The sequence below is a fragment of the Eupeodes corollae genome, chromosome 2, assembly GCF_945859685.1.
Source record: "Eupeodes corollae chromosome 2, idEupCoro1.1, whole genome shotgun sequence".
NCBI lineage: Eukaryota > Metazoa > Arthropoda > Insecta > Diptera > Syrphidae > Eupeodes > Eupeodes corollae.
Window position 1 is genome coordinate 58,636,680 of NC_079148.1, and position 17,994 is coordinate 58,654,673.

The following is a 17,994-nucleotide window of genomic DNA, read 5'->3' on the forward strand; positions in this document are numbered from 1 at the left end:
ATGAATCTTGTAATACTCTCCAAGCAATCATTTTGTGCTTTTTCTCATCCATCAGACAAGAAGCACAAACGTCACTCCATCACCAGTATTACCAGCATCACCCACAACATCAGAACCATCCGATGTATATCCAAAGTGTCCAGTGGAGAAACTTCAACATGAAACATCCCTATCGGCATCGCCAGCGCCAGCGCCATCATCACCCACAGAGTCGTCCGCATCCGGACAAGCTACATCAGCAAAGTGTGAGGCAAGGAGGCCTTCTACACCATACCGTTCTCCTAAGTCTGTAGTTCTCGACAACGACGATGACGAGGAGGACAACGATGACTATGGAAATGGAAAGCCCTGTTGTAGTCATAGTTTACATAAAGACACAAATAAACATGAGGGCCAACCAGACAAGCAACAGGAACCCAACGGTGATGATGATAAAGTGGGTGCCAGCAACTACGATGACTCCAATAACGACAACAAGAAAGAAGCAGGTGACGAGGAAGATGAATGCCAATGCGAGGAAGATGACTGCCCTCACTATCAACAAACGGACGATGAGGAACCTGAAACGGATCTCGACAAAGATGTTCCATTTACCTATTGCCCAGATTGCCATCACTTCGATGATAAGGATATGGGAAGGATACCGACAGCATCAGTTGAAGAAACTGCAAACTGTACCGATTCCCCAAATCAGCCTGGTAGTGCGACACCAACAACTGATGAAATGTTCTTTAGCAGCAAGATGTCACGTAAAAAATCGAAGAAGCACATTGAAGGTGAAGAGGAACCTGCATCATGTAGTGCTAGTGGTAGGCCATATTTATCGAGAGCCAGAATGAGAGGTTAGTGTATAGGAGTTCAGTAAATTCAGTAAAAATAATGTACCAACAGGGGGTTTTGAAGTTATGTTTATCGTTATTATAAAATTAATCTATTAAATGATGCTCATATAGTGTAGGCTGTAGAGTGTTGTGTGCTTTTAATGAAAATTGAAGGAGGCCCACAATTGTAAGTCCATAGATTCTTTTGAGAGGGAACGCGTGAAAAATTTTCTATCTTGCTAACGATGTTAAAATATCGAGAAAGAGATTATTTAAAATTTAGAATTTCTTAAAAATCATTATTACTCATTACTTTTATTGAAAAGTGTGCGGAAAAAATGTTAAAGAAAATTACATAACTAAATGATTGCGTATACGCCTGAGTGCACATATTTTGTTTATAATCGTTTTTAGACAAAATCATCACACTTTTATGGTAAAATAAAAGGTCATTGCATTTGAAACTGTGGAAAATAAAGAGAATGTTGAATATTCTAGCAGGGAAAGGGGGATGAAAATTGTACCTTTCTTTTTTATAATTGACTAACAGTGTTGAAAAGGTTAAAACTTTGTCAAGCACTTAAAAATACATTGATTTTACGATTGACTTTAAATTTAGAAATTAATGTTTTCAAAAATTCAAATTTTCTCAAAAACGAAACGATAGAATTTTTTTTATAATCTTCTCTTAACATTTTTCCTTATTTGGTTTCCTTGAATATAAACAAAACATTTTTGTTTTGCTTAAGAAGGGTGTTTTCCATAGAACCGTTATTTTGTTTTCAAGTTTTCTCAAGAACTAATTAATCGATGTCAATAACTTTCACAAGATCATATTCTGTCTTAATAATATTTGACCATCAAAAATGTCATTGTTTTTATTTTAAATTTTTCAAAAAATAAACAGTAAACATTCGATGTCTCGAGAATATGTCATTTTTTTACGAAATTGAAATGTAAAGCACGTATATTAACAAGTTCTTAATAACTACTTACTTTAAATGTTTTTAAACTGAAACTGAAAAAGAGGCTGGAATGCGACTCACACTGATAACTTCACTTTCCGTCTGTCAATTTGTCTTGCTTAAAAGGTTTGTAGGTTTTCGTCTTTTGTTAAAAAAGTTATCAGTTGAATTGTTCTTAAAAATTTCAATATTACCAACAATATTTTTCATATAATGAAAAAGCTCAGTTTCAGAATCTAGTTTTTTTGAATATATTTTTAGTAGAGAACAAATTTGTACACATTTTAGTAGCATTTCTTAACTTTTCTTATTTCTTATATAAATAAATACGAATTGGATGAATGAAAATAACTTGAGAGATACTGAATATCGAATGTTGAAAAAAAATATTTCTTTTAAGTTAAAATTAGTTGGAACCCAAATCCCAAAATTTTAAAAAGATATTCGAGTCAAAAATACATTTTTACTAACTTTTTTTAATTTTTGTTTAAGTATTTATTTTCTGTAAAAAAAGTGACCGTTAAATTTTTCTCAAAATTTTGCCGAATATTGAAAACGATATTTTTTATAAGTTAAAATTATTTGGAAGCCATAATCTCAAATTTTTGAAAAGATATTTGAGTCAAAAATACATTTTTTCTTAAGTTTTTTTGTAAAAAGCTGTCAATTTAATCTTTCTCAAAATTTAACCGAATGTTGTAAACAATATTTCTTATAAGATAAAATAAGTTTGAAGCCATAATCTCAAGTTTTTGAAAAGATATTTGAGTCGAAGTTCAATTTTCACCAACTTTGAGCAATGTTTGTTTAGGTTTTTATTTTTTATAAAAAAACTGTCAATTCAATTTTTCTCAAATCGTAACCAGATGTTAAAAACGTTATTTTTCGTTGCACAAAGTTGTTTTGGAGATAAAATCATTTTTTATTAGTAAGATTTTCAATTTGACAAATTTTTGCACTCAGTTTTTTTTTGTTTTATAAAAAAACGTTAATTTGATTTTTTTCCAAAAATATAATTGTTTGGTACCACGTCAAGTCTCTAGCGTCATCGGTTCTTGAGATATTTAGGTTTAACCACAATTTTCACCTTGTTTAAAACTGCTATGGGAAAAAAAACCACCCACGCAATTTTCTTGAGAGCCCTTTCTGCATCTTTCTGCAATATTATCTGTATTGTAACATCTAAACGGTGATTTTTTAAGAGCTTGAGAACTTTAAAAAAAAAACGCATACAATTTGCAAAATCTCATCGATTCTTTATTTGAAACGTTAGATTGGTTCATGACATTTACTTTTTGAAGATAATTTCATTTAAATGTTGACCGCGACTGCGTCTTAGGTGGTCCATTCGGAAAGTCCAATTTTGGGTAACTTTTTCGAGCATTTCGGCTGGAATAGCCCGAATTTCTTCGGAAATGTTGTCTTCCAAAGCTGGAATAGTTGCTGGCTTATTTGTGTAGACTTAAGACTTGACGTAGCCCCACAAAAAATAGTCTAAAGGCGTAAAATCGCATGATCTTGGTGGCCAACTTACCAGTCCATTCCTTGAGATGAATTATTCTCCGAAGTTTTCCCTCAAAATGGCCATAGAATCGCGAGCTGTGTGGCATGTAGCGCCATCTTGTTGAAACCACATGTCAACCAAGTTCAGTTCTTCCATTTTTGGCAACAAAAAGTTTGTTAGCATTGAACGATAGCGATCGCCATTCACCGTAACGTTGCGTCCAACAGCATCTTTGAAAAAATACGGTCCAATGATTCCACCAGCGTACAAACCACACCAAACAGTGCATTTTTTGGGATGCATGGGCAGTTCTTCAACGGCTTCTGGTTGCTCTTCACTCCAAATGCGGCAATTTCGCTTATTTACGTAGCCATTCAAGCAGAAATGAGCCTCATCGCTGAACAAAATTTGTCGATAAAAAAGCGGATTTTCTGCCAACTTTTCTAGGGCCCATTCACTGAAAATTCGACGTTGTGGCAGATCGTTCGGCTTCAGTTCTTGCACGAGCTGTATTTTATACGGTTTTACACCAACATCTTTGCGTAAAATCTTCGATGTAGTCGAATAACACAAACCCAATTGCTGCGAACGGCGACGAATCGACATTTCACGGTCTTCAGCAACACTCTCAGAAACAGACGCAATATTCTCTTCTGTACGCACTGTACGCATTCGTGTAGTTGGTTTAATGTCCAATAAAGTAAACTGAGTGCGAAACTTGGTCACAATCGCATTAATTGTTTGCTCACTTGGTCGATTATGTAGACCATAAATCGGACGTAAAGCGCGAAACACATTTCGAACCGAACACTGATTTTGGTAATAAAATTCAATGATTTGCAAGCGTTGCTCGTTAGTAAGTCTATTCATGATGAAATGTCAAAGCATACTGAGCATCTTTCTCTTTGACACCATGTCTGAAATCCCGCGTGATCTGTCAAATACTAATGCATGAAAATCCTAACCTCAAAAAAATCACCCTTTATTTGAAGTCAATACTCGCACGCACAGACATCTTTCTATAAATCTTTTATTTCGACTTTAGGGACGTTGAAACGTCGAGAAATGTCAAAATATTCAATTCGGCAAATCGGACCCATTACAATAACTTCTTATGGGAAGGTAAACATTTTATATATATCAAATTAATTTAAAAAAACGCTCTTACGATTTTCAAATAAAATTTTCGAAAGATCAAGATTTTTTTGAGTAATCAAATGGCATTTTAATTTTTAAAAACAAACTTTTCGGAAGTACATCTTAAAATACAGTAAATATTTTAAAACAGACTCTTGTACAAGTTCGAATGTCGTGCTTTTTATTTTGTTACAAAAACATTACGCAAAAGATGCAGTTATTCAAGTTGTATACGAATCTACTGAGGTAAAAATGTGCTGACTCGCTAAAAGCCTCTTTTTCATATAAAATTTTAACAATATTAACGTGCTGTAGGATTTTGTATACATATTTATTTTACTCTAGAAATTTAAACAAAAATATTGAAAGTATCGCAGGAACCAATACCGCTAGCGACTTCAAACAAATTGGTTAATAAATAATGTGACGTGAAACAATATATGTAAGTATAATTTTGAAAAAGAAAATCAACTAATGGTTTTGTTTTTTTTTTAAGACAAATAAACTGAAAAAAAAAATATATGTCACCTCGAATATTTTACGATCAAAAAATTATATGACCTCCAGAATAAAATTTCATGCAATGAAAAATAACGTTCTTAACATTTGGTAAAATTTTTCGAAAAATCCAACTGTCGGCTTTTCTTACAAAAAATAAATCTACAAAAAATACGGAAAGTTAAGGTATTGACTTCAAAATTATTTAATTCTATACAAAATTTGATTGTTGACGTAAGATAATGTTCTTAACAAAATCCACAAAACAAGAAAAGCAGGAATGTTATCAAAACACAGCCAGTTTGATATTTTTATTTAGATATTTTTTAGGAATCACTTTAAAATTTCACCATGGCAATAATGAATTTTGACAATTCTAATCCAAAATGTTCAATTTAATTCAATTGTGTTGAATTATGTTACCAACGGCAGAAAGCTCGGGGATAGTCAATTTGACCAGACAATATTTTGTAATAACTTATTTATTCAGCCCATTTCCACCCAAGATATTGAAATCAAACTTATTATATTTTTCACCAAGATATATTGACTTCAAATAAATTATGTTTTACATACAATAATGCAGAAAAATGCAGAAAGGGCTCTCAAAAAAAAATTTCGTGGGTGGTTTTTTACCATAGCAGTTTAAAAAAAAAAGGTGAACATTTTGGTTAACCCTAAATATCTCCCGAACCAATGACGCTATATATTATATTATGTATTGAAACTTGAATAAAAAATGATTTTATCTCCAAAACAACTTTAAGCAACGAAACATGATTTTTTTAACATCTGGTAAAGTTTTGAGAAAAATTGAATTGACAGTTTTCTTATAAAAAATAAAACCCCAAAAAAAACATTACTCAAAGTTGGGAAAAATTGAAAAATTGAATTTTAACTCAAATATCTTTTCAAAACATCGAGATTATGGTTTCAAACTTATTTTATTTTATAAGAAATATTTTTTACACAGATGGGTCAAAAACAAAAGAAGTGGTTGGTGGAGGTGTGTACTCTGAACGACTGAAATTATTGTAGCGTGTTCCAGGCGGAACTTTTGGCGATAAAAGAAGTCTTGTCTTCGCTCAAATAAAACGTGATATCAACATCTGATATCCGTATTTTCTCTGATAGCCAGGCCGCTATCAAATCTCTGGACTCTGTCTCTACAAACTCTATAGCAGTCTATTACTGTCGATCATCTTTAATGGAGATAGCGGAACAATTTAATATTCACCTTTGCTGGGTGCCGGGCAATAGAGACATTCCAGGTAACTGTAAGGCAGATGAACTCGCCAGGAACGCTACAGTACAGCCCATCCTACCACGTTTGGCAAGTACTGGCATACCAATCGCTACTTGTAAACTGTTGCTAATGCAAGACGCTGCGAGGAGGGCAGGCACCAGGTGGAACAACATCTCCACGTGTCAAGCCACAAAAAACATCTGGCCAACACTGGATTTAAAACGTTCAAGGTGCTTGCTCTCTCTAAGCATGATCGCATGTCATAACCGGACACTGTCTAATAGGAAAGCACGCCGCGAGACTAGGCGTATTCTCAAATGACTTTTGCAGAAGCTGTATGGACGAGGAAGAGGAAGAAACGGTTCTTCATCTTCTCTGCACATGCCCTGCTCTAGCTCGAAAACGCAAGAATTACCTAGGAGAATTCTTCTTTAACGATCTAAACGATCTAAATCTTATCGGTATAATCAGCCTCGCATGTTTCGTAAGGGACTCAAGCTGGTTCCATTGAGCTTAGGAGGAAGCCTCAAGATTCATGTGGTATTACAATGGGCCATTAAATTGGCCTAAGTGTGGCCGTTTCCATCTTGGTCAGCCACTATAACCTAACCTAACCTATAAGAAATATTGTTTTCACATTCGGTAAAATTTTGAGAAAAATTTAATTGACAGCTTTTTTACAAAAAATAAAAACTTAAGAGAAAATTTAACAAAAGTTGGTAAAAATTGATTTTCGACACAAATATCTTTTCAAAAATTTGAGATTATGGTTTCAAACTAATTTTAACTAATAACAAAAATTGTTTTCAACATTTTGAAAAATTTTGAGAAAAACTTAAACTTACAGTTTTTTTACAAAAAATAAAAACCAAAACAAAAAAATTAATTAAAGTTTGTAGAAATGGATTTTTGACTCAAATATCTTTTCAAAACTTAGAGATATTGGCTTTAAACTATTTTCATTTTTTAAAAATATTGTTTTCTACATTCAGTACAATTTTGACAAAATCTACACCTAGAAAAAAACAATACTAAAACTTCCTAAAAATGTAATTTCGACTAAATGGCTTTTCAAAAATTAAAAATTTTTTCTTCAAACTTTTTTTATTTCACAGAAAATATTGTTTTTGATATTCAGTGTATTTTTTTATAAAAATCCAACTGTCCGTTTTTTCATAAAAAGAAATAAAATTTACAAAAAATAGTACGCAAATTTGGTAAAAATTGATAATCGGTTGTTGATATCTCTCAAATTAATTTCATTCATCCAATTTGTAAAAATGTAAGAAATGCTACAAAATTTGGTAAACATTTGTTTTCGACTAAAAATCTATTTAACAAAACTAGATTTTCAAACTAAACTATTCCTTTATTTGAAAAATATTGTCAGTGATTTTAAAATGTTTAAGGATAATTCCACTGACAAAGTTTGTAACAAAACACGAAAACCTACAAACTTTTAAGTAAGACAAATCGACAGATGGGATGAGAAGTTATCAGTGTGGGTCGCATCCCACCCTCTTTTTAATTTATATTTTTTAACCAAAAAAATACTACTAACTTTTTACATATCACCATTTATGAATTGTTACTATTCCTCTTTGTCCGTCCTTTTAACATGAGTACAATTTTACTTAATAGAGCTCACGATTAAAAAAGGGATCGAAATTGCAATTGGCAGAAAATTAAAGGAATCTCTGGCAGTTAAGTTATGTGCACTTCGTATGAGATTACTTCCCTGACAATTTATTTCATTTTGAATAGAAACTTGAAATTTTAAAAGCTTAATAAGAACATCCTGTCGTGTATACTATATATGTACATTGAAACACCTTAAGCAAAATAAATAGATTTCTTAAAAGGATATCGACCAAATTCCAAAATCTCTATTTGCTTTGCTTTAAAAAATATATATGAAGGCGAACACGGGTATCCTTATAAATTCCTTTTTTGTATTTCTCAATTTACCAAGTTGATTTTCTTTTCTATTCTTTTTTTATTCAAATATCCTTTTTAGAATTCCGTGAGGCATTTCGTTTATTCGACAAAGATGGTGACGGATGCATAACTAAGGAGGAACTAGGTACGGTCATGAGATCCCTGGGACAGTTTGCAAGAATGGAAGAACTAAAGGAAATGCTGCAAGAAATCGATGTTGACGGTTGGTAAAATTATTATTTCATTTTATTATTTTAAAGGCATACTACCTGCATAAATGTAGGTATATAAATTGTATCAATCGAACTGATAGTATATCTAAGCTACATATATATTGAAAGTAATACCATACATATAGTAGTTAGTGTATCAGCTCTGGTATCCCTATCAGGTATGAATTACTGATTGAAAAACGTAACTCACACTCTCTCCAATAGCAAGGTAATTAAAAATAAATCTGCAATTTAATTTCAACCGGAAAAGGAAGACGATGACTATCAATATCAAACTAAGAGTAGAGTAAGAGAACTAAACTGAACTCAACTCAACTACTAAAATTGGACATAATGAATGATGTTATTTCTCCGTTTACTTTGCAGTTTCTCTCCTTTCCTGGCCTGGCAGGAAAGACTTAATTACTCCGCAAATCTCTGTAAAATAACATTTTAAGATTCCTGAAATTGAAATATTTGGGGAACGTTTTAATTAGTTTCATAGATAGACTATACAACTACTCGTTCAGGCCGAGAGCCAAGACCAAGACCAGACTAGAGAGCATTTGGTGGTGGTGCTTTAAGTTATATCAGAGAAGGAGTGAATTTTGGCAGTTAGATCCTCTATTCTTAAGAACTCTTGATGTGGTTTTATCAAATCTTATTCTGTTCTGTGCAATTAAATCATATAAACTCTCCTGCTTTATGCTTGTAGCAGGATGCCAGATATATCTCATGAAGTGGTTTTGGTTAGTTATGCCACGAAGATGCCACAATTAGGAGGTTGTGAGTTGAGGAGGTATATTTGGTGTGTATGGTGTACCGTAAACCCAATGAGATAGGAATATAGTGTCTTTTAATTTGATTAATTGATTGTTATAGTTGTAGTCTTTGTGTTGGTGCTCATAGGACTCGAGACAAGAGGACATCGGTGAGATTGACATGATGGAGACAGTTGATGGGTAATGAGGCGCTTTGATTGGAAACAGGGGTTAAATTGATACCAGAGTGTTGATTGTGTTTGCATTTAATTTTGGTATTCATAAGGAAATTAAGTCGTTTGTTTATAAAATTAAACGTAACCAATCGAATAATTTTATTTTAATTAAGAGTGTTCAATTGATGAAGGAATAGGATGATATAGATACATTTTTCAATTAAAACAAAGTAGATAAGAACCTATCTTTGACTGTTGTTGTGAACTATTGTTTTCAAATTGAAATTCAAAAACTACATACATAAGTACATACATTACACTGATTTTAATAAAGTTCAAAGTGAATTTAAACAATTTTAGAATAAAATAAAATTTGTATTTTACTTCCCTAAACTTTGTTGCTAAAAATACTACTTTTAACTGAGGACTGGACCAAGAACACAATATGAATCGGAAATTAAGCCCTATTCCAAAAACGCAGCACAAATTCATCAACTATTGACCAATTGACGATCCAGGATCCAGGATTTCATGAAAGATTTGTTAGTAATTTAACGACATTCACAAAAAAGTAGTTTACTGTGGAAAAACTTATAACTTAATGCTTTAAATTATTTTCATAAATATATTTCTAAGAAAAAGAGCAAATATTCAGGTTCTTAAGAAAAAACCTTGGATAAGAGATCGTCAGTGAACATTGTCGTGAATTTTGCTTGAGGAAAATAGGAACTCTATGGCAAGTATTGCATTCATAAAAAAATTCGAACTTGTGCTTTCAATCAAACAAAACATAACGATGGTAAAAAAGTCGAAAAAGTTTGTCCCCCGATTCCATCCTGGCCCTATAGCCCAAACCATTTCGTCGATTGAAAAACAAGGTATTCAGCGGATTAGCGTAAGTCGTTATCCTTATCCTTATAAAACCATTATTTTGTTTTTAAGTTTTTTCAAGAGCTAATGAACCGACTTTAATAATCTTCTCTGTAAGCTCTTGTCAAATTTGATTAAATGATCAAATTGATCAATACAATTAAGTTAATCTAGGTTTTTTGAGAAATAAAATGGGATTAAAATTTTTGAGATTTTCAAATCTTAAAATATATTTAATATTTTGAAACAGACTTTTTGAAAGAAATTAGCAAGTTCTAGCAACCCAGTCGTGCATTTTATTTCTTTTAAAATTGATTTTCTGTTGAATACAAAAACTTTTAAAATCTTAAAAAATTAAAGAAAACAGGAATTTCAAGAATATAAATGTCAGAAAAAAAGCACAAGTGAAACTTTTGTTAAACTAATGGCTAATTAAAAAACACAATAAACATTTCTTATCTATTAATATAAAAGCTTTGAATCTCTTGAGAACTAAATTGAAAAGAGATTAACTGTTGTTGACTTCTTTAACTCCAATCTACGATTAAGCAGGCTGATAACGATACTAATAATAGACTTCCAAAAATTGATTTCGAAAAAACTACGTTAAAAAAAGCCAGAAAATTATTAATATCAGATTCTTTCTTATTTCTGGGTTTTTGTACCTTTTTTGAAATAATAGAAATGACACAAAAAAAAAGCTATGTTTTAAAACAATTTGTTTAACATTTCTGCGTGAAAGCAACAAAACCCCATAAACCATTATATTGTGTTTTAGCTCATAAACACATTAAGAAAACTTCTGGAATCTTGGAATGCTGCCATTTGCAGGGAGTCGTCCAAATTAAATAGTAAGACTATACCCTGCTGGACAACAGTGTTCAAAAATCATTTAATAACTTAAGTTGTCACTTTAGCTCCTGAAATGTGTAAATTTAAGGTTAAGATACACATTATGTTATCTAGAGTTTTTTAGCCTCCTTTACAGAACATTAAGGAACGGTTTTAAGTGGTGAGTGAAAACTCGTCTATATGTTAAGTGTTTGACCCCCCCCCCCCCCCTCTCATTAAAAGTCTGGATCCGACCTTGTGTGCACGCAGAAAAGCCCGATACGATTGACGCTTTTGAAGGGAATATTCGTGTTATTGTTGACAAGACTGTTAACAAAAATTTCGAAAATTGAACCTTTCTGCTGTAATTTTTACGCGACAACCGCGGTGGTCACATCCCCGAAAACATAATGGCAAACCTTGGTATTAATATGTAAGCAAAGTGTTCATGTCTAAAACGTTACAACAACTTAAATGTGCTACCACAAGACTGAAATTACATATGTTTCATCCATTTCTTTATAATAAAGCCAAGTTCTTGACCTAACATTAAAATATATGCTTTTTATTTCTTTTTCAAAACCAAGCGTCTAAAAAACACCCTTTTTTATGAAACAAATTACTAGGAAAAATGAGTAAAGCTTTATTAATCATCATCATCGACTCGACAATCCCTTCCTAGCATCATAGAACAAGTCTCTCCATTTATCCCGATCGCGAGCCAACGCCATCTAGTTGTGTACCCCAAGGCTTCAGGCGTTCTGGTCTAAGGCATCTCTTCAGCGTAAGTATCCTACGCTGGCACATGCCATGAAATACGACAAAGGACTTACCGAACTGATTGCTCTTCACTCATACGAGCTAGGTGTCCATTCTACCGGGGTCTATCGACGAGGTAGATTGTACCGTCCACGGAATTTTCGTTGTTATTGCATTTTATTCATTTGAGGTCACGATCCGCTTTATACAAAACCCTTTTTTAACAGTTCTACAAAAAGATATAAATATAAACCAAGTGCCCAAGTTTTCCTTTCTATAAAAACCAGTGTTTAATAAGTCAGAACGAAAAATTAAAGAGTATTTAAAACACCCTAAATAGGTTTTAACCTTGAATGCTTTCATCCCTTCCCTAAAACCAAATTTCACATTACTATTCAAACTAAGGAGGCGGATACTATGTCTTCTGAATATAAAAACTGATAAAAACTCTTTTTCTTAATAATTGTTTCTTTAAGACCTCTACTTACTTACTTACATGTGGTGGTGCTACAGTCCTGTGTGAACTAGGGCCTCACCCAACAAACTTATCCATCTAGCTCGGTCCCTAGCTAGATGTCTCCAGTGCCACGCTCCAAGTTGGGTGAGGTCACTTTCCACTTGTGCACGCCACCTAATCCGCGGTCTGCCTCTACTGCGCTGTCCTGTTGGTGTGGATTCGAAGACTTTCCTCCCCGGAATATTGGTTTCCATGCGCTTTTTACCCTTGCGTTTACCCTTCTGGCTAAGTTCCATCTTCTCCTCCACTCCTCTTCGATGCATACGGGACCGTAAATCTCACGGAGAACTTTTCTCTCGAAACGACCCAAAGTGTTTTCATCCGCTATTGTCATAGTCCATGTTTCTGCACCGTATAGCAGGACGGGGATGATAAGGGTCTTATATAGCGACACTTTGGTCTTTCGAGAGAGGGCCTTAATACTTAGTTGCTTTTTTAGCCCAAAGAGTTATTCTTCATTTGATCTTAATGCTGGTATTGTTTTCTGCGTTTACAGCGGATCCTAGGTAGACGAAGTCCTTGACTACCTCAAAGTTACGTCTGTCGATGGTGGAGCCCTCTACTGCTCCTTTCAATAAAATCATGGATTACGGATTTTTTTACTCTTTTCCATCAGAAACTACTGCAAAGTTTTTGACCTTAAATACCTTAAGTTTTTTTACGTATTTAAGTAAAAAGTATACTTGGGGCCATCTTTCCGTGAAGTTAAAGTCAATTTTGTCGGTATAACCAAACAACAAAAATAGAAACACACAATATTGAAAGCTGTGTCAGAATAATCATAGCCAATTTCGGTTCCTTAAATACCCACACATATAATTTGGGTCAAAAACTGCAACATTTTAACCCACATTATGCTGTGAAATTTTGAAAATAAAACCACTTCTATTTAAAGATTCTGTCACCAACAATAGAGTCTAACTTCGACATCTCCCAACAATCATTATACCATCCTCAAAGAAAAACACGAAACAATGCCAGATAATTGTATGTCATTTAACACCATCACCAAACAAAAAACCACGGAAAACATTTGAGAAAAACAAGTTTCAGAAATCCTTTTTAGAGCACTTTCATGGTCTAGCCACCCGCATTGCCGGTCTACCACAAAATCTGTAATTACAATAGTCTTTTTGTATTTGTATATACCATGGAGCCTCTTTGTCACAGCATCCTTTGAAGGCTGACACGATATAGTATCTAATGTTTAAAAAACAAGAGACAAACAAAATGAAAAGAAAAAAAAAAATGTTTTGAACTTTTATATTCACAAAAGAAAATTTATTGCCTTTTTTCCAGGCGATGGCAACGTTAGTTTCGACGAGTTTGTTGAAATTCTTTCGAAAATGGTAGATGAAGAAAAAGCTGGAATCAATCCATCGGAACAAGAAGAACGTGAACTCCGGGATGCATTTCGTATCTTTGACAAGCACAATCGAGGCTACATCACTGCATCCGACTTGAGGGCTGTCCTGCAGTGTTTGGGCGAAAACATGGGAGAGGATGAGAGTAAGTTGCCTTGTCGTGGCTCTGACCCTGATGGCCGTATTAATTTTGCTTTTCCTTTATTTACTCCTATCAAAAATAAATTGAACTTTTCCATGCAGTTGAAGATATGATTAAAGAAGTCGATGTGGACGGTGATGGACGTATTGACTTCTATGAATTTGTCCGTGCCCTTGGTGAGCCAGAAGAATCGCAGGACTGTGAAGATGATGACGAGAGCACTTCACCATCACAAACGCCAAAATCAACCTTTTCATCTAACAGCCAGGAGTAGATAAATTAAAAATTATAAAATTATAATAAATAAATCGAAATTCTCTCAGTGTAATAAAAATAATGTTTTGAAGCTAAAAAGATTTAAAAGAAAAATAATAATAATATGGAAATGGAAATATACATCTCTGATACAATTCTATACTTTAGATAACATACATACATATTTCATGCTGTTCTTATAATAATTATGTAAATGTAAGTTTTGAAAATTCACAGCTTAATACATTCAAACAAAAACAAAAACAAAACATAAATTAAATAGCAACATTCTTCACATTTAATAATTATGCTTCAATAAATTTTTATCCCAAAAAATCGCATTGTAAATTTTAATCTCAATCGTATTAATAATATACAAAACAAAACAAAATAAAATAACATAACCAACCACACTCTATTGTTAGTATCAAATTAAACATTTCATCAAATTTCTTAATATCAATCAAAAAATTAATAAATCAAAGTAAAAAATAAAAACAACAACTTAAACATATCAAACAAATTTGTAATATAAAATTACAAAACACAACTTTATTCTATGTATTAACTATATCTTTTTTAGTATCTTATATTAATTGTATAGTTAAAATTTATTTAAAAAAATTATTTCAATATTATAAGCTATGAGACATTGTGAAACTTAATATTATTAAAAAAAAATTAAAAAAACAAATTAAATAAAAAACAAACATAAAAGAACATTCAAAGCAATTTTTTTGAAAATAAAATTTTAAAAATAAAAAGCAATTCCGTTTAAACCGTGTTTTTGTACTTTCAATTTTAGAAGAACTACATCGTTGATTTGGATCGTTTTGATTTAAATGGATACACCAAAGTTTTTTTTTGACAGGAGGAAATCTTCGAAAGACACTTGGCAGTATTCGACACCAAGTAGTGTGGGACACTTAACCACTAAAACCACCTCTTCGTCAGGACCAATCTTGAAGGATCGACTACAGATTTTTCTTTCTTAACATTGTACAATTACTTTGGGGGGAGTTTAAACTTTTAATACTTTCCCATGTTTTTTTAGACCATAAGCTCATGAGGCTTGGTTCTTCTTAATCTCCGAACACGGTTTCTTATATTCAAGAAAGACACCATTTCAGAATTAGTATGACTTTGCAGTCTATGGTTGAGCGATACAGCGTATTTTTAACAACTTCTGTAACCATTTCTATTTGTAAGCCACGATGTAGATCGGCATTTCTTATGTACCAAGGTGCATTAACTATTCCACGGAGGACATTGTTTTGGTATTTGTTTTCTTTGTACAGCCCCATAATTGGATTCAATAGGTCCAAACAGGCTTTAGTACTTGATGATACCGCATTATTTTGGTTTGATAAATCAGTTACCAAGTAACCAGTACATTTGTCTTTATTTCAAGTTTAGTTCTTCTCTTTTCTTTTTGATGTGCTCTTTTCACTTTAGCTTCGCATCCAAAGACATTCCAAGGTAGTTGGCCGTATTGGCGTAAGGTACAGCTTGATTATTAATTAATATTGATTATCTTTTTATTTGTAAAGTTTACTGTGTCAACGACATTTTGTAGTTTTACTTCTGCCTCAGAGACACATTTGTCGGGTACCAAAATTGCGGTATCATCTGTAAAAGTAGCCATTATGGTGTGATTAACAACTGGAATATCTCTTGTGTATAGTAAATACAGGGTAGGACCTAGGACACTTCTTTGTGGGACACCGGCTTCAATTTTCTTCAATTCCGAGTATTCTTGATCGTACCTTACTCTAAACAATAGGTCTGAGATGTACGATTTTAATATTTCAAAGTACTGCCTGGGAAGATACCTTCGCAGTTTGTACTCAAGTCCCTCATGCCAAACCTTGTCAAAAGTTTGACCAACATCTAAGTAAATAGCTGAACATACTTTTTTTTCTTCTAATGCTTTTTCTATTACATCCGATATTCTATGAACTTGGTCTATCGGGGAATGTTTATTTATTATTTATCAACCTTCTTTCTTCTATGTTTTTGCTAAGTCTCTTCAGAAGCAGTTTTTCAAAAACTTTTGCCATAATTGGTATAAGCGATGCCGTCACTTTTGTAGGTGGTTTACCTTGCTTTGACCATGACAATTACTTCAGCAATTTTTCAATGGTGCGTGACATAGCTTAAGGCATGCATTTATTATATATTGGAGTTGTACGAAGGCTTTCAATGGCATTTCTTTCATAACCTGAGCAATAATTAGATCGTAACCTGGTGATTTTTTATTTGATAGTAAACACTAACTTTTTATTTCTTTAAGTCTTACAATTGGTATTTCACTTTCATCTATCTCATCAACAAACTGTAAACTATTTTCAGCCGCGTTTGATGAGAATGGCTTAAAAACATTCGCAAGATGTTCAGCGAAAAGGTTAGCTTTTTCTTTCGGGTTACCGATCCATTTCCCATCTTGAGATTTCCAGGGCGCTTGGCTGCTTTCCATAGCGAAAAATCAATTGAAGCATCAGTCGTTAAATTCCTTAGGAATGTACTGAGTGAATCATTTTTGAATTTGTAAATTTGTTTTTAAGATTGTTGCTTATACGGTTAAACTTTGTTTTATCATCTGGAAATCTAGTATTTTGCCCTTTTCTTCGAGCTCATCTTTTCTCTATTATCAACACCAAGTAGTGTGGGACTCTTAACCACTAAAACCACCTGTTCATTAGGACCAATCTTGAAGGATCGACTACAGATTTGTCTTTCTTAACTTTGTAAAGGGTGTCCCAAAAATAACGCAAGATTTGAATTAAATAGAAAACGCCGTTTTTAGTCTTTTGATAGTTATATTTTTATTGACTCGTAAAGTACATAGGATAGGGTTATGTATGGAATAACACATGGGACAAATGGCCTCCACGGCTTTGCATGCACATGCGCACTCTTTTGTTGAAATTTTCCATGACCATTCTGCATAAATGTGGCTGAATTTCGTTGATGCAGCGTTGAATCTCCTCCTTTAATGCACGGGTGGTTGTGGGCTTGTTGACATAGACTTGTGATTTCAAATAACCCCATAAAAAGAAGTCTAATGGTGTTAAATCACACGATCTAGGAGGCCAATTTTGATCACCGAAACGAGAGAGTACACGACCTGGAAATGTCTCATGCAGTAATTGAATTGTTTCACGGGCTGTATGACATGTGGCACCGTCTTGTTGAAACCACATATTGGACACATCAATATCATCCAATTTTGGCAGAAAGAACTGTGTAATCATGTCGCGATATCGACAGTCACTGCTTGACCAGTCTCATTTTCAAAAAAATTATGCCTCCAGCCCAAAATCCACACCATACAGTCACGCGTTGTGGATGCATTTGTTTTTCGACAATCACATATGGGTTCTCCGAACCCCAAATGCGGCAATTTTGGCGATTGACAAAGCCATCAAGATGAAAATGTGCTTCATCGCTTAGGATGATTTTGCTCGAAAAATCAGGGTCCATTTGTTGATGTTCAATAATCCATTCAACGAACTCTCTTTTCTGTCCATGGTCATTAGGCTTCAATTGTTGTGTTAATTGAATTTTGTAAGCATGAAGACACAGATCTTTGGTGAGTATACGCTGTAAAGAGGTTCTTGAAATTTGCAATTCTTGTCCACGACGTCGAATTGAGGTTCCTGGATTGTCAGCAACACTCTCACGCACTGCTTCGACATTCACATTTGAACGACTTGTTTTTGGACGACCAGTGTGTTTGGCGTCTCCAACGGATCCAGTCTCCATGAATTTTTCAATTAATTTCTTCAAAGTTGACGAAGTTAAAACACTATTCCGACCATATTTTGTATGAAATTTTCGAACTGCAGCCGCCAAGCTTTCACTATTTTTGAAATATTCTTTAATAATGAAGACACGTTGTTCTATCGTGTAACGCTCCATTTTTAATAACCCTATACTGTTAGCTGTCAAATTGCTTTTTTTCAGGGTTGCCAACACTTCACTGCACAAATGGCGGC

The 17,994-nt window shown here is 33.4% G+C and overlaps 1 protein-coding gene across 2 annotated transcripts in view; it reads left to right on the forward strand.

The window, feature by feature from the left end:
• The window catches only part of LOC129946697 (uncharacterized), a 188,526-nt gene extending 174,029 nt beyond the window's left edge, over window positions 1-14,497 (forward strand). Inside the window, exons 3-6 of one of the 2 annotated variants that reach the window (XM_056056970.1) lie at window positions 56-842; window positions 8,189-8,332; window positions 13,535-13,744; window positions 13,843-14,496. In XM_056056970.1, the coding sequence (XP_055912945.1) occupies window positions 56-842; window positions 8,189-8,332; window positions 13,535-13,744; window positions 13,843-14,015 (1,314 nt within the window). In that variant the 3' untranslated portion in view covers window positions 14,016-14,496. Of the gene's footprint in view, window positions 1-55; window positions 843-8,188; window positions 8,333-13,534; window positions 13,745-13,842 lie in introns of both variants that reach the window. The other variant, XM_056056971.1, reaches the window with a different exon arrangement.
• Window positions 14,498-17,994: the final 3,497 nt, after the last annotated feature.